The 27473-nt window shown below is 48.3% G+C and overlaps 1 protein-coding gene across 5 annotated transcripts in view; it reads left to right on the forward strand.

Annotated features, from left to right (window-relative positions):
- Window positions 1-27473, forward strand: part of AMBRA1 (autophagy and beclin 1 regulator 1) — a 62258-nt gene that overhangs the window by 30143 nt on the left and 4642 nt on the right. For 4 of the 5 annotated variants that reach the window (XM_073541671.1, XM_073541674.1, XM_073541675.1 and 1 more), the window contains exons 8-17: window positions 1887-1973; window positions 2950-3129; window positions 8385-8483; window positions 9798-9898; window positions 16315-16425; window positions 16502-16690; window positions 16784-16938; window positions 23023-23162; window positions 25882-25971; window positions 26705-26895. In XM_073541671.1, the coding sequence (XP_073397772.1) occupies window positions 1887-1973; window positions 2950-3129; window positions 8385-8483; window positions 9798-9898; window positions 16315-16425; window positions 16502-16690; window positions 16784-16938; window positions 23023-23162; window positions 25882-25971; window positions 26705-26895 (1343 nt within the window). The remainder of the gene's footprint in view (window positions 1-1886; window positions 1974-2949; window positions 3130-8384; window positions 8484-9797; window positions 9899-16314; window positions 16426-16501; window positions 16691-16783; window positions 16939-23022; window positions 23163-25881; window positions 25972-26704; window positions 26896-27473) is intronic. The other variant, XM_073541673.1, reaches the window with a different exon arrangement.

A 27473-nucleotide genomic window follows, 5' to 3' on the forward strand; every position in this document is an offset into this window, starting at 1 on the left:
ATGTGTACATCCGGTAATACTTCTACCTCATTCACCCATACTTTATGTAATGGGTCGATTTGGTCTGCAGATGCCCACGGCTTTCAGCCAGACTAAGGGCAAACGAGGCCGGTCAGTGGCCAAGAGTATATGAGCCTAACGCCGTGGCTCCATGGTGACGGTCGTGGTGGGAATTTGTCTTATTTCCCTGCTCTCCTCACAAGTCTTCTGCTGTTTTCCTGCACGTTACTGGAGTTTTTACCACGATCATCATGCAGCCTAAGGTCTGAGTCAGGTCACGGTCCGTGGACCAGCCACGATCAGTGGCGCAGTTCACATGACAAGACTGAAAAATGGCAGTGCAATGTGCACGGCACACTAGGTGCAGGGACAGCCGCTTCCTCCACACATGACGTGCCGAGTATCCACGTGGTCGTGAGACTTCATGTCTTGCATTATTCTTCTGGGGCGATCACAATCCGATCACCACTTTCAGGAGGGGCCACGCTTATTTCTGCCGATTTTGTGGCTCCTGTGTCCCAGGATAATTGGGAAGTTTCGGCGTCTGGGAATCCTCAGGTATAAGCCGCATTGCATCGGTGCTTGCAATCATCCATCCTTCCTGACGTATTTTACTCTTTGGCCCTGAGACTTTGGGGCCGGTTTTTACACTCTGGGGCCCTTTTCCTGCAGAGACTTTAATGTACACCGCATTGTAGACCCCATATAGGTCCCGCTGTGCCCCTCTGCCCGCACTCAAGTGTGTTGGAGGATTTCACATCACACAGTCCTAGGGGCTAATATTTTCCTGCTGGCTCCCGGCCATTATAACACGGCTTCCATCGAACAGGGTTGCATCGTTCATAGTCCTGGTTGCGGCTTGTAAACTGATGTGTAAAACCCGCCTTATTCTGATGTTACTGATAGAATCCAGGAATCGCAAAATAATTAGTATTTGTGCAATGTTAGGAAAGTATTGGCGCCCCGGGAAGCATCAGTGTTATGGAAGGTAAGCTGGTGACAGGTGATTTGTGCTACTGCAGGCGGTCAGCTGTGGAGGGTCTGAAGAGCCCACCAAGGGAAGAGGCCGGAATGTGATGGAGAAAAGACAATTACTGACCGCGGTGAAGAAATGCATCCGGGGACTGAGTATTAAGGAGAATCCCGGCTGTCATCTCCTAGCAGCCATGTTGCCAGCTCTTCCATGGAGGGCAAGATTTCTGTGTGGGGGTCTTAAGGCGATGTGAACACGTTTAGGTTTTGCAGCATATTTATCTGAAACAAAAACCAGAATGTTGGCAGGAAAAACGCTGCGTAAAATCCGCACATTTTTCGGATGTGTTTTTGCTTTTCGTTTGGGTGAAAATCGCTGAACGAGCAGACGCGAAAAAATTTTATGATTCAAATCTGCAAGAAATAATCGGCGTGTGCCAGAGATGTCAGGAATCTTTCATTTTGCTGCATGGTTTCTGCCGCACAAACGAGTAGGAAAGTCGCTGCAGATGCGCAATGTGTGAGCAAACCCAAAGGATGGATTTACTGCACATATATTTGGTGCCATTAGGCCTCCAAACCTGAGAGATGTAGGTCCAAACCTGCGCACCCAAAGGAGCCTCCATCTTGTATTGTCCGTGGCTTGTGGAGCTGGTCGCCTGGAGTCTTCTTTGCATTAGTTTGTGGTCTTCAGACCGTAGGGGGCAGCACATGCATTTAGCAATGTAGTGACGTGGCGAGGATGGCCATTGCTGCTTGTTAGGAGGTGGCTCCATACACAAATGTCTCTGTCCTTGATATTTCTCCCTTTATTACCCCATGTTTTCAAGGGCTAAATCTCAGCTGTGGGTTGTGACATGTCTGGTCCAGGGGCTACAAACGTTACATGGAGTAATCTATGACTTGTCTTCTAGGCGGCTCCTGGAGTCCTCCCTGATCTCTCTCTCCCGCTATGATGGCACTGGATCCCGAGAGCATCCCATTTACCCCGATCCGGCCAGGTAAGGCTTCCTGTATCCTAACCATAAAGCTGCAATAAACACCAAAAATACACAAGAAAAAGTCCAATTTCGTCACACATTACAATTAAACTTGAGCGATCGGTACAGAAACCTCTGTGTGCTGGCAGATCAGCCATGTCCTCCCCACTGTGGCTGCAGCAGGAGCCTCCCCCCTCTGCTCTGCCTGCAAGCACAGCATATGCCAAAGCTCTTCCCCCAGGCTGAGAGCAGTCACCGGCCAATGATTGAGCAGATCAGCTGATTAACCCTGTGTTCTCTGCAGGGTTCCCACACATCTGACTATATGAGGGGCTTAGATGATTATAGTACAGACTGACTTGGGGACCACTTTCATATTTCAGTTAGTCGTTTTTCCAGGTTTAGTTTTTCTTCAGATTTTTAAACCTTTTTTAAAAAGTCAGGCAAAAAATAAAAAAGTACGAATTTTTGCAAAATGAATGGTTGCTAGACATGAGGGAAACAGTTGGCAGGAACCTGGTCCAGTGGCAGTGTCGGCGACCTGTCGGTGGTCCAGTCAGTATCCTGCGGTGCTTGCCGGGAGCCCTGCCAACTTCTCCTACCATCCTCTTCCCCGGCTCTCCTTTGCTTAGTGCAGTGTCATGTTCACATTACACACCGGGCTGGCTAGTCCTAAGAGGCACTGGGGTCACCGGCAGTTCAGTCCGGTGGCCACGGATTACTGGACCAGGATCCTGCGAATAACTTTCTCCTCCCTAGTAGTTGACCATACACTTTGTAGCTTTTGTGTGGCGCCGCCATATTATTAATAGTTGGGGGATTTTAGCTGTGGAGTAAATTAGGGCAGAAATGTTCCCTGGTCAGTGACCCCTCGGGCGCAGGAGCTGACGGAGGCGACTTTTTTTTTTTTTTTCGTACTGTAGACTTGTCCGGAAAGTAGAGGTCCGGCAGATTGGTGGTATATATTGGCACTGACGACGTTTCTGTCCCCCCGCAGGTTATCACCAGCCGCTTATTACGCACAACGGATGATTCAGTATCTGTCACGGAGGGACAGCATCCGGCAACGCTCCATGCGGTACCACCAGAACCGCGTCCGATCCTCGGCCTCCGCACCATCCTCCAGCGAGGGACAAGGGGCTGTAGAACCTGGAGACCTGGAGTTCGAGGAGTTTGAGTAAGGAGCCCCCTCATGTCAGTCTCCTGCTGAGCCCCGAGTGATACCACTTCCCTATCGTTTCGCAATCCCACCACTATTCCTGGCCTCTAAATAGGTTGCGGTATAATAGATATTCAGCGAGGCTGGAGGACGCTCCTAACAAATGAGTGATCGGTGTGCTCTGTATTTATATATTCCGGCCTCAGCGTGTGTCGCCTCTCGTGTAATCTGTAATCCTGATACAATAGGGACACGCGGAATAATCAAGCGCTCTCATCCCAGAGCCGTTCTCCGCATCTGTTTATTTTATCTGTGCTGTAAATACGACGTGGATTTATCACTTGTCCCCGGACCGCACTCACTGATTGGCTGCAGTAATCTAAGTTGAAAAAGCTGCTATCCAGTGTATATATTACATGTCTGTCCATAAAGTCCTAGGTCGAGACCATCAATCAGGTGATCGACTTTGCTCCGACTTTTCTGATCATCTTTTTAGGGTTTCATGGCGGAAATTGAAATAAAATACCGCTGACGTCTGCCAGTCTGAGTCACGAGGAGGAGCCCTCCGTGATATTTTTGCTGATACAACCCCTTTAATTAAAGGAAAGTGTCATACGACCCATGTTAGGTGGCATTCACACATGTCACAGTCCGCGAAGGTCCTGACCTGAACTATATATCTGAGGAGACTCCAGGCCGGTCTGTGCTCGGACCGTGACACACGGATGTGCAATTATGGCATTAGGGTACTGTCTTTTGGATCATCTATCCCCCCAAATAGAATGTCTTCTTTCTTTTGGGGGTCTCTGAGGTGAATCATTGGTGATCTCTGTCAGGTTTCGTCTAAAAAGTTTTTAGAGGGATCTAAACCATCCTGAGACATTTTTACAAGCACAGATTACTAGAACTTCTCATCAATGAGAAAACGTTGGTCTTGCGCTTCTTTCAGACGTTATAGGAGTGGAGTGGCCGGGATCCCATGCGACCACCCCCCTATAGACAATGAATGGCGCCGTGGTCTCACATGCTCACACAGCGGCTACAGATTGGAGCGGTCCCGTCAGTCAGATGCCCAGAGATCATACACAGAATTGAGGTTCCTTATAGGACAACCCTTTTATATTCATACTAGCTGAAGAGCCCGGCGCTGCCCGGGCATAGTAACTACGGTTAGTTATAACAAATTATAAGAGAGATATATATTATAGCTGTGTATAGCCCTGCCCATTCCACATAGCCGCATTCGCTATAATATCCCACATCATCCAGTCAGCCAGGGCTACCGGACTACTACCCCTAATATCCCACATCGTCCCATCACAGCCGCCGGACTACTATCACTAATATCCTACATCATCCCGTGAGCCAGAGCTACCGGACTACTACCTCTAATATCCCACGTCAGCCAGAGCCACCGGACTACTACCTCTAATATCCCACATCGTCCCGTCAGCCAGAGCCACCGGACTACTACCTCTAATATCCCACATCGTCCCGTCAGTCAGAGCTACCGGACTACTACCCCTAATGTCCCACATCATCCCGTCAGCCAGAGCCACCGGACTACTACCCGTAATGTCCCACATCATCCCGTCAGCCAGAGCCACCGGACTACTACCCCTAATGTCCCACATCATCCCGTCAGCCAGAGCCACCGGACTACTACACGTAATGTCCCACATCATCCCATCAGCCAGAGCCACCGGACTACTACCCGTAATGTCCCACATCATCCCGTCAGCCAGAGCCACCGGACTACTACCCGTAATGTCCCACATCATCCCGTCAGCCAGAGCCACCGGACTACTACCCGTAATGTCCCACATCATCCCGTCAGCCAGAGCCACCGGACTACTACCCCTAATGTCCCACATCATCCCGTCAGCCAGAGCCACCGGACTACTACCCCTAATATCCCACATCATCCCATCAGCCAGAGCCACCCGACTACTACCCCTAATGTCCCACATCATCCCGTCAGCCAGAGCCACCGGACTACTACACGTAATGTCCCACATCATCCCGTCAGCCAGAGCCACCGGACTACTACCCGTAATGTCCCACATCATCCCGTCAGCCAGAGCCACCGGACTACTACCCGTAATGTCCCACATCATCCCGTCAGCCAGAGCCACCGGACTACTACCCCTAATGTCCCACATCATCCCGTCAGCCAGAGCCACCGGACTACTACCCCTAATATCCCACATCATCCCATCAGCCAGAGCCACCCGACTACTACCCCTAATGTCCCACATCATCCCGTCAGCCAGAGCCACCGGACTACTACACGTAATGTCCCACATCATCCCGTCAGCCAGAGCCACCGGACTACTACCCGTAATGTCCCACATCATCCCGTCAGCCAGAGCCACCGGACTACTACCCGTAATGTCCCACATCATCCCGTCAGCCAGAGCCACCGGACTACTACCCGTAATGTCCCACATCATCCCATCAGCCAGAGCCACCGGACTACTACCCGTAATGTCCCACATCATCCCGTCAGCCAGAGCCACCGGACTACTACCCGTAATGTCCCACATCATCCCGTCAGCCAGAGCCACCGGACTACTACCCGTTATGTCCCACATCATCCCGTCAGCCAGAGCCACCGGACTACTACCCCTAATGTCCCACATCATCCCATCGGCAAGAGCTACCGGACTACTACCCCTAATATCCCACATCATCCCGGCAGCCTGGAGTCAGAACCAGAGCGCTGAGTGGAACGGTCCTAACTTCCATACTGGGGATTGCTTTAAGAGAGGCCTGGCGTCAGAACCAGAGCGCTGAGTGGATTTGCCCTGACTTCCATACAGGAGGTCCCTTTAATAGAAGCCTGGGGTGAGAATCAGAGCGCTGGGGGATTTGCCCTAACTTCCATACCGGAGATCCCTTTAAGAGAGGCCTGGGGTCAGTACCAAAGCGCAGAGTGGATTTTCCCTCACTTCCGTACCGAGGATCCCTTTTAAGAGCGGACTTGGGTCAGAACCAGAGCGCTGAGGGATTTGCCCTAACTTCCATACCGGGGATCCCTTTAAGAGAGCCTGGGATCAGAACCAGAGTGCTGAGTGGATTTGCCCTGACTTGCATACCAATGATCCCTTTAATAGAACCCTGGGGTCAGAATCAGAGCGCCGAGGGATTTGCCCTAACTTCCATACAGGAGATCCCTTTAAGAGAGCTTGCGGTCAGTACCAGAGCATTTGAAGGCAATTGCCCTGACTTCCATACCAGGGATCCCTTTAAGAGAGGCCTTGGGGTCAGAATTAAAGCGCTGAACGGATTTGCCATGACTTCCATACCGGAGATCCCTTTAAGAAGGGCCTGGGGGTCAGTACCAAAGCGCAGAGTGGATTGCCCTAAATTCCATACCAATGATCGCTTTAGGAGACCCTGGGGTCAGAACCACAGAGCTGAGTGGAACGGTCCTAACTTCCATACCGGGGATCCCTTTAAGAGAGGCCTGGGGTCAAAACCAAAGTGCTGGATGGATTTGCTCTGACTTCCATACCAATGATCCCTTTAAGAGGCAAGATGTGCCTACGGGATGGAGGATGTGTGATGGGGATATGGGCAGGGAGGGGGGGATTCATTTGTCATGTGGTCTCTGCTCCTTTCTGGGGGGCAGACAATGGCTGGGAGCTTATGTTCCCGGGGATGCTATATTTCTCCCACCATGTCAGTGTTTGCTGAGGTGTTGTCAAGTGGGAAAACTGTTGCTCATAGCAACCAATCACAGCTCAGCTTCTTTTGAACAGCTCTGGTGAAATGAGATGCTTCGTGATTGGTTGGTGATATATATATATATATATATATATATATATATATATATATATATATATATATATATATATATATATATATATATATATATATATATATGTGTGTGTATATATATATATATATATATACACACACACACACACACACACACACACACACACTCCTTTTTATATAGAGATCAGCCAAGCCCTGGACAAAATATTGGGGGTCTCCAACTACATAAGGAGCTCGGCAGTCGCTGCACCTTGTAGTTTTTTATCTTGAGGCCTTTAATGTCAGACCACAAATAGCGACGCTGCTACATGGGAAGTCTCCGGGGTATTGTACACTGCGCTCCATAATGCATGCTATGAGTGGAGCCCCATTTTTCACTCTCCTCTTTTCTGAAACTTTGTTTCCCTTGTACGCGTGTCTATAGGTGATCCGCCCCGCACCTTCTGTACGGAGACCAGAGCCGCCACTGTCATATGGTTGTGCTGGGTTCTGCGGGAGACTAGCTTTGATGTGTAGACTGCAGGGCGCTGACACGGTTTAGGAGAAGTCCTTTCTCCTTGCTCTACAGCTCCCAACGGCCGTCTCTCTGCAGAGAGGTGGGAAGTTTGGTCTTTGTGTCGGAGCACCTGCCGATGTTTTGTGAGCAGAAATGGCTCCGTACACATTTCTAGCGCATCCTTAACTGCTTACGTGCCACTTCTTCCAATGTAGGTGCGGTTATGGGGCGGTGACAACCTGGTGATCCTGCAAACTCAACTCATTTGCAATTGGTGCAGGAAGGCACAGCATCAGACAGGTGGGAAGGTTACCTGCAGATCTCTCCCACTTGCCCACCAGTTCTAGTACCAGTGTAACCACTTGTGTACTGGTGGCAAGAATTGCATTCTCTTGCTTGGATTTTCTTTCAAGACAATGAGCTGCCTACTTTTGTAGTGGACGTGAGCGGTGGCGATGAGGTTGGACCCGCACCTCTGCCCAACCAGATCAATACGCGCTGATTGTGCTTGTGTTTCAGCAGGGTTGTATCGTTATCGGCTCTGCTCGTCCGAGGATAACCCCTCGAATGGTCCATGGCGTCCCTGCATTCAGATTCCTCTTGTAAACCAATGTCATTTAGCTCTGATCTATGGACGATCTATGTATGAACTCAGGGGGTCCGGAGGCGGAGAACAAAGGGGTCCAATGTCCCTTGTGTGAATGTAGCGGTATTTAGCATGTAAGACCTTCACTGCTATAGACCGTGATAGAAGCAGCTGTCACACATGCTCAGTACCTACCTATTCACATAGGTGCATTTGCGACCTCCATCCACAGGTGTCCCAGTAAGGTGGACCCCCAGCGATCATACATCCTGGTCACAAGTGATATGGGACGTCCCCATTAATGAAGGAGAGCCCCATAAGTCATCGTCCTGTCCCTCCTGACAACAGCATTGGATCTTTGCTTTTCCCTGACTTTCTGTTATATCCACTTTATTAATGTAAGTAAAGTTTTTATTCTTCCCGCAGAGATAACGGGGACCGATCTCGGCACCGAACCCCCAGGAATGCCCGCATGTCGGCTCCATCGCTGGGCCGCTTCGTTCCCAGGTAACTCTTACTTTCCTCATTCTGCTGCCGCAGTTTTTTACTTGCTTCTTGTGAGTTTCTACCGTATGAGGTCCCGTCTCTTCTGCCGCCTCTCATCACCACAAGAGGCTTTGTCGCCTCTGGATTTTACTTAGAAGAAAGGAAATGGGCAAAAAAGGGGATCACCTAGGGCAAGATTTTAGCATCAAAAATTTAACATTCTTTATTATGACTCACAAAACAAACACATAAACAGTTAAAACCATTTAAAAATCGTCACACATGACTTACAAGAATCATTAGGTTCGAAATAGAGCCAAAAACTCACAGCTATAACACGCCACCACAATTAATTGAGACCTGGAAAGATAACCTTTAACCATATAAATGGCATATCATAATAGGGACCCCTTACAGGTTCAGTTGCTAATACAACCCATTGCACATTGTATATACAAAGAAAAGGGTGCGATAATGTTTGAGTTAAATCTTATTGAAGACAAATAAAGCATTCCTCATATGCAAACAGAGACACGGCATGCATGTAACCAGAATAACTTGCTCACATACATGTTCCCTGGTCCTCAACGTATTTTTACAAATTCAAATGAGAGTTGCACAAACAGATATTCAATTGCCCCTGTATGACACACCCTGTCCACCTTAGTGAACCTGTAGGAATAAACAGTAAATCTGACTTAATTTTTGCAACATGTCCCATCCATAAAAGTGGCCTAAATATGAGAGAAGGTAAGGTCCACCTACCATCCCACCATACAATATCTAACATTTCAATACCTTACTCCTTTAGGCGCACACAGTCCAATAGTGATTACTAAAAAAACATCTATCAAAGACATGCATATAACGTATGTATGTGAGCAAGTTATTCTGGTTACATGCATGCCGTGTCTCTGTTTGCGCAATGGGTTGTATTAGCAACTGAACCTGTAAGGGGTCCCTATTATGATATGCCATTTATATGGTTAAAGGTTATCTTTCCAGGTCTCAATTGTGGTGGAGTGTTATAGCTGTGAGTTTTTGGTTCTATTTCGAACCTAATGATTCTTGTAAGTCACATGTGTGGCGATTTTTAAATGGTTTTAACTGTTTATGTGCTTGTTTTGTGAGTCATAATAAAGATTTACATTTTTGATGCTAAAATCTTGCCCTAGGTGATCCCCTTTTTTGCCCATTTCCTTTCTTCTTTCTTCTAAGTGGTATACAATTGTATGGGTTGGGTTTGATCCCTTGTCAGTGGTGCCCCCTTGTGTTTTTCTCGCCTCTGGATTTTGTGCTTCTTGCTTTTCGTGACTTTGTTTCCTCTCATTGCAGGAGATTTCTGCTGCCCGAATACCTTCCCTATGCCGGGATTTTTCATGAACGGGGTCAGCCGGGACTAGCCACGCACTCCTCTGTCAACCGCGTCCTGGCGGGTGAGGCTGGGGGCAAACGCCATCTAATCATCCTGTTCTCTTTGCTGAATAGAAGTTTTACTTTTTGTGTGTAAGGAAACCTCCATTGTATCCCCCCTTCTCCCTCCAGTGCTCGTGTGTGAGGGGCCGCAGCTGGAGCCATCGTTGCTGCGTCTATTTCAGGCAGAGCACTAGGGAGGTTTGTGCTGAAATGGACGCAGCAACCTGAGCTTCACCCCATTATATAATCCGTTTCGGGGACAGGAGGAGAAGGTCCCATTATTTCTGTGCATGGAATATGTAAATGAAGGTTTATGGACTTCTGAGCTTTGTTGCTCACTTTTGAGGCAAGAGGCGCTAATGAGGTCCTGCCAGGCATCGGTGGGTATCCTACACCAGTCCTGTTACAATGGGACTGTGACGGCATCGGTGGGTATCGTGCACCAGTCCTGTTACAATGGGACTGTGACGGCATCGGTGGGTATCGTGCACCAGTCCTGTTACAATGGGACTGTGACTGCATCGGTGGGTATCGTGCACCAGTTCTGTTATAATGGGACTGTGACGGCATCGGTGGGTATCGTGCACCAGTTCTGTTATGATGGGACTGTGATGGTATCGGTGGGTATCGTGCACCAGTTCTGTTATAATGGGACTGTGACGGCATCGGTGGGTATCGTGCACCAGTTCTGTTATGATGGGACTGTGATGGTATCGGTGGGTATCGTGCACCAGTTCTGTTATGATGGGACTGTGATGGTATCGGTGAGTATCGTCCACCAGTCCTGTTATACTGGGACACTTGTAGATACCTACCGAATGTGCACAAGATCTGGCAAGTAGCATTCCTCTGCCATGTCCTCCGCACCTCTCACCATCCGATGCGGACATAAGAAATGTCAGAAACGTTCCCTCGGTGTGGCTGCCGCAGACTGAATGCAGAGAAGGTAGAGTTTCTTCTCTTGCTTCTTGTGGTCAGTTTTGCTTTCATTCTGGGGATACATATGACCGCCTCCTGGCATATCAGGGAACCCCCAATGATGAGACATTTATATTATAAACCCTTTAATTAACTTCTGCTGTCAGATTTTCCTGTTCCCCTCTGATCGGCGTGCTGGCCTGATCTGGGCCCGCAGACGCTTGTCTCATTAGGCGTCGGGGTAAGGCGCGCTCGTACGACGCCCATTGTGACCTTCGCCATATTTTTAACTGCAGTACATGGTTAACCACAGAAGCAGCGATCCGCTGCCTAGGGCACCATAGAGGCGGGGGGCTGTTTGTTTTATCTAACCTCTGTCATCCACTGCCAACAAATCCCCGCTGCCTGCTGACATTACACGTGACCTCTAAATCTAATCACTGTCCGCAGTGGGTTTTACACTGGCCTGCAGCGGTCACCTGTCCTGTCTACACATCATTTGGCCAATCCTTTAGTCATTACTTCATTGTACGCGGCTCTAAAGTCGAACTCTGCTAATTCTGGAACATCAGAGAGATGGGGTGCAGAACCAGGCGACTGTGCCATCCCTGCTCCGTCCTGCACCCGATGTTCGGAGCAGCGGCAGACCGTGGCACCACGTTTCCTTGCACCAGTCCTGGTGAACGTGCCCATACATCCTTGCATTTATCCTCGTTTTCCGTTGCATTTTGGACCGTAGCGCATTTTTGTTTCCTCCGACCCTTGCAGGACCCCTGTTCTTCTCGACATCACGGGAATGCAGAATCTCTGAAGGATATTTACAGCAGATGCCGCCTGAGTTATTCCGATGACCCCCTTGAATACGAGCATCAGGAAACCTTTTCGTGAGGGGATAATTAACCCAATTACCTCTCGCTGTAACGAGGGGAGAGCAAGCCAGCGATTTGGTTGCCATGACGACACGGGGGCCCATGCAGCTGCGGATGCTCCCCTCGAATGCTTCATGCGAGTAGGACGCTTCCTTTGCTGTCCTAAGTCCTGAGCATGCAATCTTCTAATGCCCAGGTTACGAAGCCCCCTCTCTGTGTTGTTGCCTTGGTTACAGAGTTCTATTCCCGGGGGTTTATAGTGTAATTAAAGTGGCATCATCCCTGCCAGGAAAACTCTACAGTGAACGCCAGTCCCATCATGTGTGATCTGTCCTCACGTCACCTACTGCGACGTTGCCGTACGTTCTGTGCCCTGGATGTTGTGTCCGTGCCATTCCTCATATTTGCTCTCTCTTTTTCTTCTTTCCGATCGGTGCTGCGGGGGGCCGTGTGCATGATCTTTCCTGCCATTTAATAGTCGATTGAGCATTAAATCAGCCGCAGAATTGTTTTCGGAAGATAATTTAGAGATGAATGTCCCCGCAGAGGAGCCGTCAGCTGCGTCGTCTTTGAAATGTCAGATCTGCAGCGGTTGTCAGCGCCTGGTCGGGCAGCAGATGCGCACATTAACCTGTGTAGATCTGGATGGAAGGCTCCGAACTCCAGCGCTTACAGAGGGCCGTTACCAAGATATGGGGGGCTTGCAGATGCCACAGGCTTTCTACGTGTAAGATTAGATGTGTTCGGTAGAAATAACTGAGCAATGAATGATCGCCACATCCTCCGACCGCCTAGAAGTATGTGGGGACCACATTATAACCTGGGGGGCAATACATTATGTACTGGGTGCAGCTGTCACAGTTTGCTGCTGATCTCTTGATTTACCCCTGGGGGGGTGCACAAGTTCCCAAATAAACTAAAGGCTTGTTCTTATCCCCTGTCCACACGGTAATTGTATGAGCGGGCTTTTATCTCTACAGGAAGAGTGGGGGCTGGGCCTTTAGCTCTACAGGAAGAGTGGGGGCTGGGCCTTTAGCTCTACAGGAAGAGTGGGGGCTGGGCCTTTAGCTCTACAGGAAGAGTGGGGGCTGGGCCTTTAGCTCTACAGGAAGAGTGGGGGCTGGGCCTTTAGCTCTACAGGAAGAGTGGGGGATGGGCCTTTAGCTCTACAGGAAGAGTGGGGGCTGGGCCTTTAGCTCTACGGGAAGAGTGGGGGCTGGGCCTTTAGCTCTCTACGGGAAGAGTGGGGGCTGGGCCTTTAGCTCTCTACGGGAAGAGTGGGGGCTGGGCCTTTAGCTCTCTACGGGAAGAGTGGGGGCTGGGCCTTTAGCTCTCTACGGGAAGAGTGGGGGCTGGGCCTTTAGCTCTCTACGGGAAGAGTGGGGGCTGGGCCTTTAGCTCTCTACGGGAAGAGTGGGGGCTGGGCCTTTAGCTCTCTACGGGAAGAGTGGGGGCTGGGCCTTTAGCTCTCTACGGGAAGAGTGGGGGCTGGGCCTTTAGCTCTCTACGGGAAGAGTGGGGGCTGGGCCTTTAGCTCTCTACGGGAAGAGTGGGGGCTGGGCCTTTAGCTCTCTACGGGAAGAGTGGGGGCTGGGCCTTTAGCTCTCTACGGGAAGAGTGGGGGCTGGGCCTTTAGCTCTCTACGGGAAGAGTGGGGGCTGGGCCTTTAGCTCTCTACGGGAAGAGTGGGGGGGGGAACCTTTGTCTCTGTTCCAGCGCACTTGAGCCTGCATAATAGTATAATAGAGAGGCAGTCTTTCAGATCAGGCTAGCCATTGGGTAATTGAAGTAGCAAGCATGTGGGAATGTAAGGAAAAGGAAGTTTCAGTACCTATATTGCTGGCAGAACAGTGATGAAAAGTGGAAGACACATGCATAGTAACATAGTTAGCAAGGCCGAGAAAAGACAATTGTCCATCCAGTTCAGCCTATATTCTGTCAGTATAAATCCCCAGATCTACGTCTGTCAAGGTGAAAATATATTTTCTTATATAACTTTTATATTTTTATACTGTGAAACAATAAGTTTTTCCTAATTGCTTGCTAATGCAAATGTAACTGTATTAAAGATGGCTACCAGTGTTCACTTTCACTTAAATTCAGTGTCTAAAGAGTTAAGTTAAGTTTCATTTCTCCTAAAAAAGATAACTCAGGAATGTGAAGAAGGAGTAACCATCGGGAGACGTTTTGACGAATCAGAGAGAGACTGGACACTAGATGTATACTGCATAAACCCCGCCTAATGCACGCCTTCCCCTAACACTCAATATAGTATTGTGTATTTGTAAATAAAGCCAGTTGTTGTACTGCTCCTGACAGGTGTGGATGCAGGACATTAGCTAAGACTGAATCAGCTGCGTGTCTGAGTCATTCTTAATCGGTACCAGATGTTTTGCGCTCGCACAATGATTTGGAATGACTGGTGAATGAGGATTCATTGTCGTTTACGACCCCGACACGTCCTTCTAAAGAGCCTAATAACTGTACCACGTTACAGAGCATGAGAATTAGGCCAGTCCTGGACATATTAGGCTGGTATGTTGTCAAAAAGTGTCTTTTAACTTGCTGTGAGGCATGAAGGCAACGGGACGGTGCTATTCTAAAGGTATTAGGCCAAGAGACAGGTGCAAAATAAGCCTTCTAAAGAGGTCAGCACCCGGCTCCTGAGGCACGGTGTTTGTCCGGTTCTAGTCAATGGCTGGCCATATGGGTTCCAAAGAAAGTAATTGATCGTGAGTTGTCTCGCCGTGTTCCCCGTGCCAGGTGCCATGACAGGACATTGAGGGCATGTTTTATTGTGAGTCTTTACTGGAACGCAGACACTTTTCCAATATAAGGCGCCTTTTTACTCCGCGTCCCTTTAAATACCATTTCTGGGGAGTTTAACCCTTTGAACCCTGTGAAAACATTGACGGTAGGCAGCGGGTGATGGTGTGACCCGGCAGTGACTTTCCAGCTTCAGTAACATCCTGTGGATGAAAATCGGAGCATTAATTAGTTTACTCTCATAAATGAAAGGGCAGCAGTGTCCGAGCGGTTCCATTAACCGTCTCCGTATCGAGCGGCCGGCCTTTGTCTGGCTCCAAACTCTGCAAATGAGGTTCTCTAATGAGCCGTCGGCCTGGTGGGGACATAGAGTGTGAAGCCAACTAATGGGACCTGCATTAGGAAGTCTCCATTAAGGGACTCCCGGAGTGTACAGGCCCCGGGGCCCTGGCTTGAAAGGCTGCACGGGACACATTCCGCTGACCCCGCCGTCTCCTCGGCGTTCGCTTTCAGAATTTTCAGGGCATGAAACTCCTGAGTAAGCGGAGTCGTCCTTTAGCCTTATGGCTTGTGTGTGGCCTATGCAGACGATGAGTAACCCTTTCATGTCTCCGGCTCCATCCTGCACTTACTTTATTCATACACCGATCTGGTAGAAGAATAATTGGGCCCCTCGGACCTGAAGACCACCAGAGGGTCCAGGAGCATATTGTCGTCTTGTCTAAAATATGTAAGCATTCATTCATTCATGCTAAGTAATTTATATGGTCACTAATTTTTTTGTTTTTACACTTTATTCTTTTTCTTTTTATATTTTCTCTTTTTTTTCTCCTCTATCTTTTTTTTTTCATTTATTTCAGTATTTTTTTTCTTTTATTCCCATTTATTTCATTTTTTTTCTTTAATTTTTTATTTTTCCCCTTATTTTTTTTTTCTATCTCTTATCCACTTATCTCCCCTCCATTTTTTCCCCTTTCAGTTTGGTTGGAAGGCTTGCTGCATAATTTTATTTTTTTCTATCTTGTAAATTGTCTATTATTCTATGAAGTTCTTTTGCACAGTCCTAAAGGGGTTTTCTAGAATAGTGGCCTTAAAGTACTTTGAAGTCTCCATCATTCCTCTTTTCCGCTCTGGTGGTCTGTCGGATGTGATGACATCTAGTCTATGAGGCCAGTATTGGCAAGTGACTGGTGGAGGGGCTGTCATAATTTCCAGTACTGGTGGGGACATAGATTGGTCTGGGGGATTCAACAGGTAAATGTTTCCTTATTTTATAACATTACCTACGTTACGGCCAACTTTGGATAATCCCGTAACCTCCTAATGGTTATTGCTGATTGCTGAGGGGCTCGTTACCCATTAGAGGGAAGCGGGGGACCATTCTCCACAGCTCCATTCATTGTCTATAGGACTGGAGGAGGTGGTAGTATCTCTGCCAGTCTCCTAGACCATGCAGAGAACAACATGGATGCATTTGTGGAGGTCTCAGCAATATCCCTTTAAACGATTATGACCTAGGACTCTAACACTTGTAGCCTCTTTGGACAATCTTTTCTTGACTATAAAGTGATCTGAAGTGTTACGATGGGTGGATCCTGTAGCGTTCAGCTGTAATCTGCAGAGACCTGGCACCAGCGTGTAACCCCCTGCAGCGCCAGCACTGGGTAGATGGAGCATTACATGATGCTCAGACAGATGCCCTTGGTCCTCAGAGAGGCAGATGCTTGTTTCAGCTCATCGTCTCTAATGAAAGATTTTCTAAACCTTCGACTAAAACGTTTGCACTTTTCAGCCTTTCCCGTTAAAGTTTCTGCATATAACATCCAATGTTTTCTGGTGGTGATGTGATTGTCGCTCTGTTTTTTTTTTTTCCCTTTTCACAGGCGCTGTGATCGGAGATGGACAGTCGGCTGTGGCCAGTAACATTGCAAACACGACCTACAGATTGCAGTGGTGGGACTTTACCAAATATGACTTACCGGAGATCAGTAACGGTGCGTGGGTCTCGTTTCCCTCCGCTGCCCGTGATGGTGCAAGGTTTTCATGGATTCTCATGTTGTGTTTCTGCAGCCACTGCCAACGTGCTCGTTCAGAACTGCAAGATCTACAATGACGCCAGTTGTGACATCTCCGCCGACGGGCAGCTCCTAGCCGCCTTTATACCCAGCAGCCAGCGAGGTTTCCCTGACGAGGGCATTTTGGCCGTCTATTCCCTGGCCCCGCATAACCTCGGCGAGATCCTGTTCACCAAGCGTTTTGGTGCGTCGCAGTCATCATTGATCATGTCTGGTGCTCGTTCTTTGACTCCTGGGTTCTCACGGCAGCCACTTTGTTTTTTTTTTCTTTATCCAGGTCCCAATGCCATCTCTGTGAGTTTGTCCCCTATGGGCCGGTACGTCATGGTGGGTCTGGCCTCGCGCAGGATCCTGCTGCATCCTTCTACGGAGCACATGGTGGCTCAAGTCTTCCGACTCCAGAAACCCCATGGAGGAGAGACTTCTATGAGAGTGAGTTCTTGTCAATTTACATCATTGGAGTCCGAGGATGTTGCATTTGAGAAATTCATGAATTTTCAGAATTCAGAAGATTTGTGCAGAAATTCCACACTGGCATTTCCGCAGCAAAATATTCAGCTATTGGTGTAAATTTGCAAATTTCACCTGCAGCTGAGCACAAACATAAAAAGGCTCTATATTCACCTTTTCTGGCTTGTGCCAAAGATCTAAATCCAATTTTATTTATTTATTTTTTTTGAATTTTGCTTTGTGCCATTCCTGTTATTCCTGCATGGATCGGACTTGTCCACTTGGACATGTCCTATCAATGTTAGCAGTGTCAGCCTTTAAGGAAACCCCTCATCAATACGGGTCTGGTAGCACCCAGTCATTTATACATTTCCTGGAGCAAAGTGCAACACAGAAATATTTACCTGGGAAATGCAATAACCTTTCAGGCAGCTGCACCTGTCTGTGCCGCCATCACACATATTGCCTGATACAGACCGCCATTATTCTATATCCTCTCACTTTCTCTTCCACGCCGCCTCGGTCTGACGCCTTCTCTTTCCGCCCCGGCTGTTTGCTTTCATTTATTTAATCTCGAAAAACGTTTTTAGTTTGTGTAATTAAACCTCTGCCGTGATAGCAGCACCAGAGGCTGAGAGTGCTCGTGTAGAAATCTGTGCCAAGTTCATGACTAATGCCGCCACATATCAAGACGGCGTCCCGACTACTGCCGCCACATATCAAGACGGCTTCCCCACTTAATGCCACCATATATCATATATTTATTGGACCTTCTTTGAATTCCCCATGAAAAGGCAATCCTGTAACGAGCCAATGGGCTTTTATTAAAAGGGTTGTTCTGGATTATAAAGACGTGGCTGCTTTCATTCAGAAACCGCCATCATGGAGCAAAGGTTGTGCATGGTATTGCAACTCCACGTCCTTGCACTTTAATGGGACAAAGTTTTAATAACTGGCACAAGACGTGGTCAGTGATGACTCCATTTCTGAAAGAAAGCATCAATGTTAAAGGAAAACTACTCCAGCTAAAATAATTTCTGCATTTAGAGTGCCTTTACTTGGATTTTCCCTTTAAATTATTGTTAATTGGACGCGTTCTTTAGATTCGATCAGTCGCCGTCCCGAACTCCGTGGAGAGCGGTAAATGCTGATAATAAACTTTGGTATCGGTCAATGGATGACCAGACTTAATTCTGAGCCCCGCCGGGCAGGTTGCAGTAAATGGGCTCCTAATTATCTGATTTGTGTCTAGACGAGCCGGAAAAGTGGATGAAATCCCAATGTTTAATTGCGTTTTGCTTCTCTCATTGTCTGTATTGATATTTCCTAGCAGCTGGCGGCGATCGGCTTATTAGCGATGCCCTCGCGCCAATGGAAAAAAGTAATTGCTGCGTGAATGTAGCCATGATATTTCACTCACTCACTCACTGACCGGAAGAGCTGTAAAAGAGCTCCCTACTCTCCTGGGGTCAGGAGGACCCATATTTACAGAGGTGACCTATATATGGGTCCTAAAAAAGTTTCTACACCCACTTAGACCTTTTATTACACTTCTCAAAAAAAGTTCTAAAAAGTTTTAAAACAAAGTTTTATTACAGTAACTTTACCTTGCGCAGTGAGGAAGGATCAGACTGTGGTCTAAATGGTTAAAAAAAAAAAAATCCTTACTTGTGAAACCTACCTTGTAAGTCAATGCCCGCCCCTTTAATGAGGCATCACTGAAACTCAGTGGCATTAAAGGCATCTTATTCAGCCACCAATCCCTGCCCTGTGCTGATGAGGGGCAAGTCCCCCGGATCATTCGTCTGTAAATGATCACTTGGCTAACATCCCTCCTGCAACAATTGGCAAGCTGCTGTTGTGAAACTACAACTCCCAGCGCTCTTTTCCTGCAACAGGCTTGTCATGCTTCTGCCAGGGCATGTTGGGAGTTGTAGTTTCACAACATTTTGGGAGAGCTGTATGTTTTCATCCTTGTGCTTGCTAAGGGGTTTCCAATTGAACCTAGTAAGATTTTTCTTTCCTTTTAGGACGGAGTTAAACTGCATATTTTTATTTCGCATGAATCATTGCCAGATATAGTGGGACTCCTTTACGACAACCAGGACTCCGTCACGTAAAACGTTGTCATACAGCAGTATGCCATTATTCTGTGTTCAGTCTGACCGTTGTGACAGTGAGGACACTGTGCTTTACACACAGATGCTATTGTTTGGGGGAGGGGTTTGGGTTTCCACCTTTTGTACCCTCCAAACTTAAAAAAATCACAATGGCATATCCAACCAATGGGAAAACTCATTTAAAGGGGACCCGTCACTCTCCATAAATGTCGTTTGTTTTTTTTTGTATCCTGTGTAAATGCTGCTGCTCTCCTAAATCCGGCGATGATTTTCCTTTCGGTTTGCTCCTCTCCGTTCCTGAGATACAGCATCATCGTCCCGGTATGTAAATCTAGTCTTATGGGCGTGGTCATTATGTTTACAGTGGGGACCGCCCACTTGGCTGAGAAGACTACATTTATACATATGAAAGAGGGGTCATATCTCAGGAACAGAGGCGCAGGAACAAAAAAAAAAACTGTTGTCGGATTCAGGATAACAGCGGTGTTTACACTAATGACATATTTATGGCAAGTGATGGATCCACTTTAATGTGAGGATTTCCTCTGCTGTTACAGGTGACACGTGTAATCTGGGATTAATTTCCATGTTGACGTTCAGTCCTGAATTATCACAATTACAGGATCCCCATTTACTTGTTCAGTGCCGGGTTCTGCCGCTCCCGCTCTCATCACGTGATCCTCTGCCACATGCCTGCCCACAATCTCCACGGAGCGGGGAGAGGCCATAATAGGATTGTTCCTGGTCATTATTAGCTCAGGATCTGATCTCCACTGATAATCCCGTGTGCATAATCTGTGGCGCTGATTACCGGCTCGGGTTTAGTGCGCTGCGCTACCTGCGACAGATGTTTGACGGGATTTACTGACGGGAAAACGCTTGTAAGCTGCGCACGGTTGGATCCTGCGTCAGATTATTGCAGGGGTTGGGGATGTTACTCAACATAAAGGGACAATAAAAAAAAAAGAATTAGATACTGAAGAATTCCTGCAGCGAACACGGGGTTATTTTCCTGGTGATCGGCTCCTTGGAAGTAAAATGATAAACTATCCCAATCAATGACAGCAAGCAGAGGTATTGAGAAATGAATAGGGGAAGCATACTGGATAATTGTTAGAGAGAGATGACCCTGTGACTCGTGGAGGTTTAGACGGATGAGGAGCCGTGTAATAAGGCCGATCCGCGGGAGGCTAGCCTCAGCATCCTGGGGGATTTCACTATCATCATCATCAATCCTAACTACGGACGGGATGATGATCGATCATCGGTAGATACTTGTTCCTGATTATCGGCTGGTGTGAGCATGTCGGCAGTCTTGCACAAACACGCAACGTGCTCGTTCATCGGGTGATTGTATTTTTTTACGCCGCCAAAAAAATCGTTTTCGGCAGCACATTGCCTGCAGTAAACTGGAGATGTGCTGTTGAAATAAACAAACCCTGAACGACTTCATTGTAGCGGATCGACACTCGTTAGGGTATGTGCACACACAGTTTTTTGTCTCTGCATATTTTGTAGAGAAAACCGCAGGAAATCCGCAGGACAAAGTTCTGCGGTTTTTCTGCGGTTTTGCCCTGCGGTTTTACACCTCATAATGGATGAGGTGTAAAACTGCAGCGTTTCTGCACCAAACAATTGACATGCTGCGTTTTGAAAACCGCAGCAAAACCGCGCGGAAAAAAACGCAGCATGTGCACAGCTTTTTTTTATTTCCATAGGAAATAAAGGTACTGTACAACGCAGCAGAATCTGCTGCGTTTCTGCAGAGCCAAAAAAGCTGCGGAAACGCAGCAGAAACCGCAAAGTGTGCACATACCCTTACAGGCCAGATATCTGCTTTTAGTCTTTATTTTCCAGATTTACACAGAGCGGGCGTTTAGCGCCATTGCACCTTTAACATTGACTGCAGTGATAATCGACCTGCATTTTTTTAATTGATCTGAACTCTGCCACTAATCGTGTGCTCAGTTCGTCATGGCCGAAGGTCTGATTCATAAGTACAGTGTTTCACTCCTGTGCACATTGGGGAGTTGTTGGTGCCCCTCCATAATAGCTGTGGGTGCTGCAGGGCACGCGCCAAGGTGCCGAGATGATGGGGCTCATGAGGCAGAGCTGCAGGGCAGGAGCCAAGGTGCTGATGAGGGAGCGCTACCAGCTAGGAGCTCGCTGGGGTTTCCAGAGCCTCTGAAGAAGCGTTGCTGCGAGAGGTTGCGTGCGCTGCGGGGTGGAGGGGGATGCAGAGGACTAATTGCACAGACCGTCACTGCTGATTATTGCTTTTCACGATCCCATCTTGTTAATTTTCCATTGAGCAGTGTCATGCCATTAAAAGCTGCTTCCTCAGTAATGATGACACAGGCGACCTCGGCAGTGCGCTCGTGTGAATGAGCGTGTATTGACTTGCAGGAGTGTGACTGCTCTCTTTGGGGTGATTGTCTACGTAGCGCACAGGTTATATCACCGTCTGAGGCTTGTAATGACAGCGCGGCGAAAATACCCACAAGGGAAACAACCTATGGGAATGGCGTTCTCCGGCTCAATTGTATGTAAAGGAAGCCGCTCTGTTGCTTGGTATACGTTAACCCTTCGGGCGCTCACATTGGAGTGTGCGGCCGTCTGTGTACCTGTGCCCGTCCGTAACTGATCTATGCACGTCTTTATACCTGACAAATCTCCAAAGAGTAAGTTGTGTAAAAAAAAAAAAAAGCATTGAAGTCCTAAAATAAAGACCTCTCTGCGGGCGCAGAAGTTCCTACAGGTGGTGACACATGGTCTTTCTCAGCAGTGCAGCGTTCCTCAGCCTCCCAGCTTCATCCTTGTTAGTGGAAGTAGGCCGCTGCATGATTGACAGCTAGCGCCAGGTGCATTGTGGCGCCTCAGGTCTGAAGTGTGCGCTCTTGACGTCGTAGCATCGGAGGGGCACAGGGGCTCTGAAGATGGCCGGATCATAAGCCGAGTATGCTGCAGGGATCCGGAACGATTCACAGCAGTGCTTACAAGCTTTATTGGAAAGCACTTGTTAGGCACTGTATATTCAGCCACCTCTGACCGCAGTGGTGGCCACTAATCTACTGCATTTTCACAAGCAGTTTGCAATTTTACCCTTTTTAAGAAATTGGGAAGATGAATACTTTAAAGGGCCAGTCATCCACTGTTCTAGAGGCAGGTGTATACATAAAATATATCTCTTCAGATGGGCGGGGGACCTGTTCTTCCGTACGCCCTGGAGGTGCTGGTGGGATTATCGTTATTTCCGAGCGGCAGAGGGGAAGCCTGTCACCTGCTTTGTAGATGTGCATTGACATCCAGTGATGGCCGCCCGCGTACTGTGACTCTTACAATCCTGTTGATTCCCATCTATGATGCCTTCATGGCTTATCTGTCAGGACCACATTGACTGCAACCCCTGATTCTAAGACGGATAACTCTGGGACACCGATCCAAGGCGGATGGGCTTCACTCTGGCCGGAGGGTCTCAGTCTTTGCTCGCTGCTCTTGGAGGGATTATAGGCCTCATTCTTTGCCCGGGCACTGGATGGAAACCTCATCATGCTCCTTTACATTACACCATCAGATCGGCAGTAAATTATAATTAGTATGATGACAATCTATAGAGCTGTCAGTCTGTCAGCCATATTGGATGTTACACGGGGTTTCTTTTTTACAGTCTGTTTGTCAGGAGACCGTCTGATCACTTAGTTTCCTGCTGCGACCCCCAACGATCAGCTCTGATCTAATGGGGAAAGTTACAGCAAATGTTTAGTTTCCTACAGCACACCCACAGGACTAAGGCAGAATTGCACCTTTTATGCAGAAATGAATGGTCTGTTTATGTAATGTATAGACGGGCGAGTCCTCCAGAATAGGTGGGGAATTCGTATAGAAACGTATAAAGGACTCCCGACTATTTTCTTGTGTACTGACCCTGATTGTGTTTTCCCTCCAGCGCGTCTTCAATGTGCTGTATCCCATGCCTGCGGACCAGAGGAGACACGTGAGCATCAACTCAGCTCGGTGGCTACCGGAGCCCGGCCTGGGATTAGCTTATGGTACCAATAAGGGGGATCTGGTGATCTGCCGACCAGAGTAAGTGCTGCACGGTCCTGTTGGGTTTGGGAGGTTTGGAGGCGCTTTTTTCATAGGTTTATGTTAATAGTAGATTTTATAGATCTTAATTTATTCATCCGGAACAAAATGATTCCACCCATTTAACACTGGTGAGAGATTGCTGTTACTGGAAATTGGCCACTACTTTCATTCAGGTCAGGGGCCATGTGCAGAGAATCATGTGTCAGATTTTGGTGACATTCTCATCGAATATGTCCAGGAATTGTCCTGATTCTCATATCCGGTGACTTACCTTCTGCTCTTTGAGTAAAAGGTACTTCCTAATCATTATTTTACCAGCGCTATAGGTACGGGGACCTGCTTTCCTTCACTTACCAGCATGCATTGCTCCAGCCTTTTTCCATTGGCTTGCCTGCTCAGAAATTAAGGCAGATCTCACTGATGCTGGTGTGCGGTGTGACAGTGGAGAAGGACCAGAAACAATTGTTCTCGCTTCCTGGAAGGGGAGGTTAAGGCCGGCCATCCTCAGTCTCTTTAATCCATCTCTACCTCTCAGGCTCCCAGTTTAATAGTTCTGACCGGAGACGTGTAACCCCTTAGATGCCACGGACAAGTCAGAAGCCCTTGTGTCTCTACATCACGGAGATGAGGGAAGCAGAGACCCCCGCCCCCTCACATAGATCTGATTTTTTTAAATGGTGTTTGATAGCTGCCTCCTCAATATTGTCTCCTTCCCCCCTTCTGTCCAAACATTGAGCTGTCAGCACGGCCTGTGCTTGCCGCGGATATTGGCAGCTTCTCCGGGGACTTTGCGCTGACTCCTCAGGAGACCGGCCGCAGCCTCGCCACTAATGAGCCACATATGTCAGTGTAGTGCTACGTAGTTTGTGTGATTTCCTCTCAATCAGGCTCCATCATGTTGGCACCATTAGCTTATCGCTTCCTGCGGTTATTGATCCCACGATCAATATCTCTGATTAACAAGAACCTTTCACATTCATTTGTTGTGTTCCCTCGTGTGGCTTCCAGGAAACTCGGCACAAGCGCATATCAAACAGCATGGCACTGGGGTGGCGGGGCTATATATTGGGGGTGGGGGGGAAGCCACTGGGGTGGAGGGGTCATATATTGGGGAGGAAGACACTGGGGTGGAGGGATCATATATTGGGGAGGAAGACTCTGGGGTGGAGGGGTCATATATTGGGGAGGAAGACTCTGGGGTGGAGGGGTCATATATTGGGGAGGAAGACTCTGGGGTGGAGGGGTCATATATTGGGGAGGAAGACTCTGGGGTGGAGGGGTCATATATTGGGGAGGAAGACTCTGGGGTGGAGGGGTCATATATTGGGGAGGAAGACACTGGGGTGGAGGGGTCATATATTGGGGAGGAAGACACTGGGGTGGAGGGGTCATATATTGGGGAGGAAGACACTGGGGTGGAGGGGTCATATATTGGGGAGGAAGACACTGGGGTGGAGGGGTCATATATTGGGGAGGAAGACACTGGGGTGGAGGGGTCATATATTGGGGAGGAAGACACTGGGGTGGAGGGGTCATATATTGGGGAGGAAGACACTGGGGTGGAGGGGTCATATATTGGGGAGGAAGACACTGGGGTGGAGGGGTCATATATTGGGGAGGAAGACACTGGGGTGGAGGGGTCATATATTGGGGAGGAAGACACTGGGGTGGAGGGGTCATATATTGGGGAGGAAGACACTGGGGTGGAGGGGTCATATATTGGGGAGGAAGACACTGGGGTGGAGGGGTCATATATTGGGGAGGAAGACACTGGGGTGGAGGGGTCATATATTGGGGAGGAAGACACTGGGGTGGAGGGGCCGTATATTTTTTGGGGAGGGACTGGGTTGGGGGGGGTCACCTGGTGGAGGTGCGGTGTATTGGGGAGGGGTGGCAGGGACCACAGGGAATATGCCAATCCCTTGGATTGTAATGGCGCTGCATAGTCTGCTGTATACAGGGACGATGCTCAGTGTTTTATACAGAGGCTGACACCGCGACAGCTACAATGTCTGGCTTTGATCTCTACCCCATATTATGACCCTTTTCCCTTTTCATTGCTCTCTAGATAGGAAGGGGCAACGTTTCTCCGATAACACTCTACAACTGTCACCTTCGTCCCTTCATATCCTCAGTGATCACATCTCCGCTTCAGATCTCAATATTCCTTATTATTAGAAGAAGAGAATTAAAAAGGTTGGCAAAATCTTGACCCATTATCCAACTTCATATCATAAATCCTCAGCTGGTCCCATAGCCAAAGATGGAGTGAATGAGGGGGAAGAGGGACGACTGTTCTTCCCCTTATTCATTTCTAGGTTTACGCCAGGATTTCAGACATAATTGTAGCTTGATCGGATGTGGAAGGCGAAATTTGCCAAAAAATTGTGCTTTGCAATCGCAGCTCGCTCTCCGGCATCTGGGACATTGCTCAGCAACGATTTGTACAACATACAGAAAAGCCGCGTTAATACTATACAAAACCTTTTAGTAGAGAAAATCCGTGAATCGTCGGAGCGTGTGCTCTTCTGATGTCATGCCCAGGGGCAGGACGTCTCCGGACAGGAGGGCTTGCATGGCCTCATGCTATAATATGTCAGTGCTCTCCAGCACATGATGGGAATTGTAGTTGTAGTGTCTCCGGCTGGGCCTGTGCATTTTCTTTGTCATTGTTTTTCCTGTTACACTAAACTGCTGTGATCTCTTCTGGTTTCAGGGCATTCGACAATGTGTGTGACCAGTTTTGGGAGCAAATGAATGAAGCTATTCTCCAGCATAACACTACCCGAACCACTGAGAGACCTGGGTAAGAACGTGCGACACGATGGCCACGTTCACACTGGATCCTAAACCCCCTCTACAATCGAAAGGGGTGATGTACTGCTCAGACCTCACATGTCTGCTGCAAGACCTCTTCTAAATACACCTTGGTCAGGCAAATCTTCAACCTGAGAACATACCCTTAGGTGCCAGTCTTAGTGTCTGCCTCCTCTTTGTTGTTTGGGTTTGCACCGTTCCCCTGCCTCCTGCTTGCAGCAGTGGCACTGCGATTCTGAAGATTGACAGGGGTAACATTATGCGGCTCTCATTCTGTAGTCAGGGGCATCTTTACCTACGCAGAATTGCTTGAAGGCGGTCGGATCCAGTGATCCCATAGAGCCTACAAGCAGCACACGCTCCGTATCCAGGTAACCGGCCACTCTGAGACCGCAAAAGTGGCAGGAAACCTTGGCAATGAGCCGTGAACTATAGAATTAAAAATCATTCTGTTTTTGAGAGCGAAGAGGATTTTACATCTTTTATACATTTACTATCATAAACCCCTTTTAAGTCTAAACTGAAATTTGGAGCAACTTTGCAAATGTCCTAATTAAAAAATAAATAAAATCCCAGCTACTTTTATCTTAGTGACATAGGACTGTAGGAGCGCTGTGGACCGTCCCTTTAATACCAGCAGCTTACTGATCAGTCACTGTAAGGTAACCGGGGCCTAATGAAGAGTTTGCCTTTCACGTCCCCCCTCCATGTTTCTGAATTAGGACCAGTCGTGCCTCCTGGAGATCAGATCGAGAAATGGGTCTAATGAACGCTATTGGCCTCCAACCTCGAAATCCGAGCACCTCCGTGACGTCGCAGGGCACCCAGACCCCTGCCCCTCAGCTCCAGAATGCAGAGACCCAAACCGAAAGAGAGGTACCAGAGACCAGGCCTGCGGCGCCAAGCACTGAAGGTGAGAACACTTCCTGGAAATGTCTCCTTAAAATCTGCATTGCACCAATATTGGCTTTTTTTGCAAGAAAGACACAAGACCTTCATTCTGTGCAGTGTAGACATCTGCAGCATGATGTTTTCAGGTTCTGGGGGGACGTTCTCTTATTGTGGAGGGGATTATCGGTCGAGCAATGCTTTTGAGGAAAAAGGGGTATACACTTTGGTTCTCCCTCCCCCAGAAGGAAGAAAATCCGGCACTCCGATGCCGCCGTATACGTCAGGATGGACTCATTAATGAGCTTTGCTCAATGGGGATCAATATTGCTGGTCATCATCAAAAGGGAAAGACCCCCATCTGCAGCTGTTTGGGGGGGGGGGCTGGGGGGCTCCTGTCCTTCAGTGCTGTATGAGAGGCCCCCAATGAGAGTGTGCGGGCTACAGTTTGACATGTTAGATGGTGGTCTGACTTCTGGCACCTATACCTGTCTTCAAATCTGGCAACACTGAATGCAGAAGGCTCCACTTGCACCATTCACTTCTATGGGAAGTTGAACCATTAAAGTCCACTCTTATGGGAGCTAATGAGGAGAGGCTTGG

Source organism: Dendrobates tinctorius, unplaced genomic scaffold (assembly GCF_039654945.1).
Source record: "Dendrobates tinctorius isolate UK_male_01 unplaced genomic scaffold, ASM3965494v1 ptg000124l, whole genome shotgun sequence".
Classification (NCBI taxonomy): domain Eukaryota; kingdom Metazoa; phylum Chordata; class Amphibia; order Anura; family Dendrobatidae; genus Dendrobates; species Dendrobates tinctorius.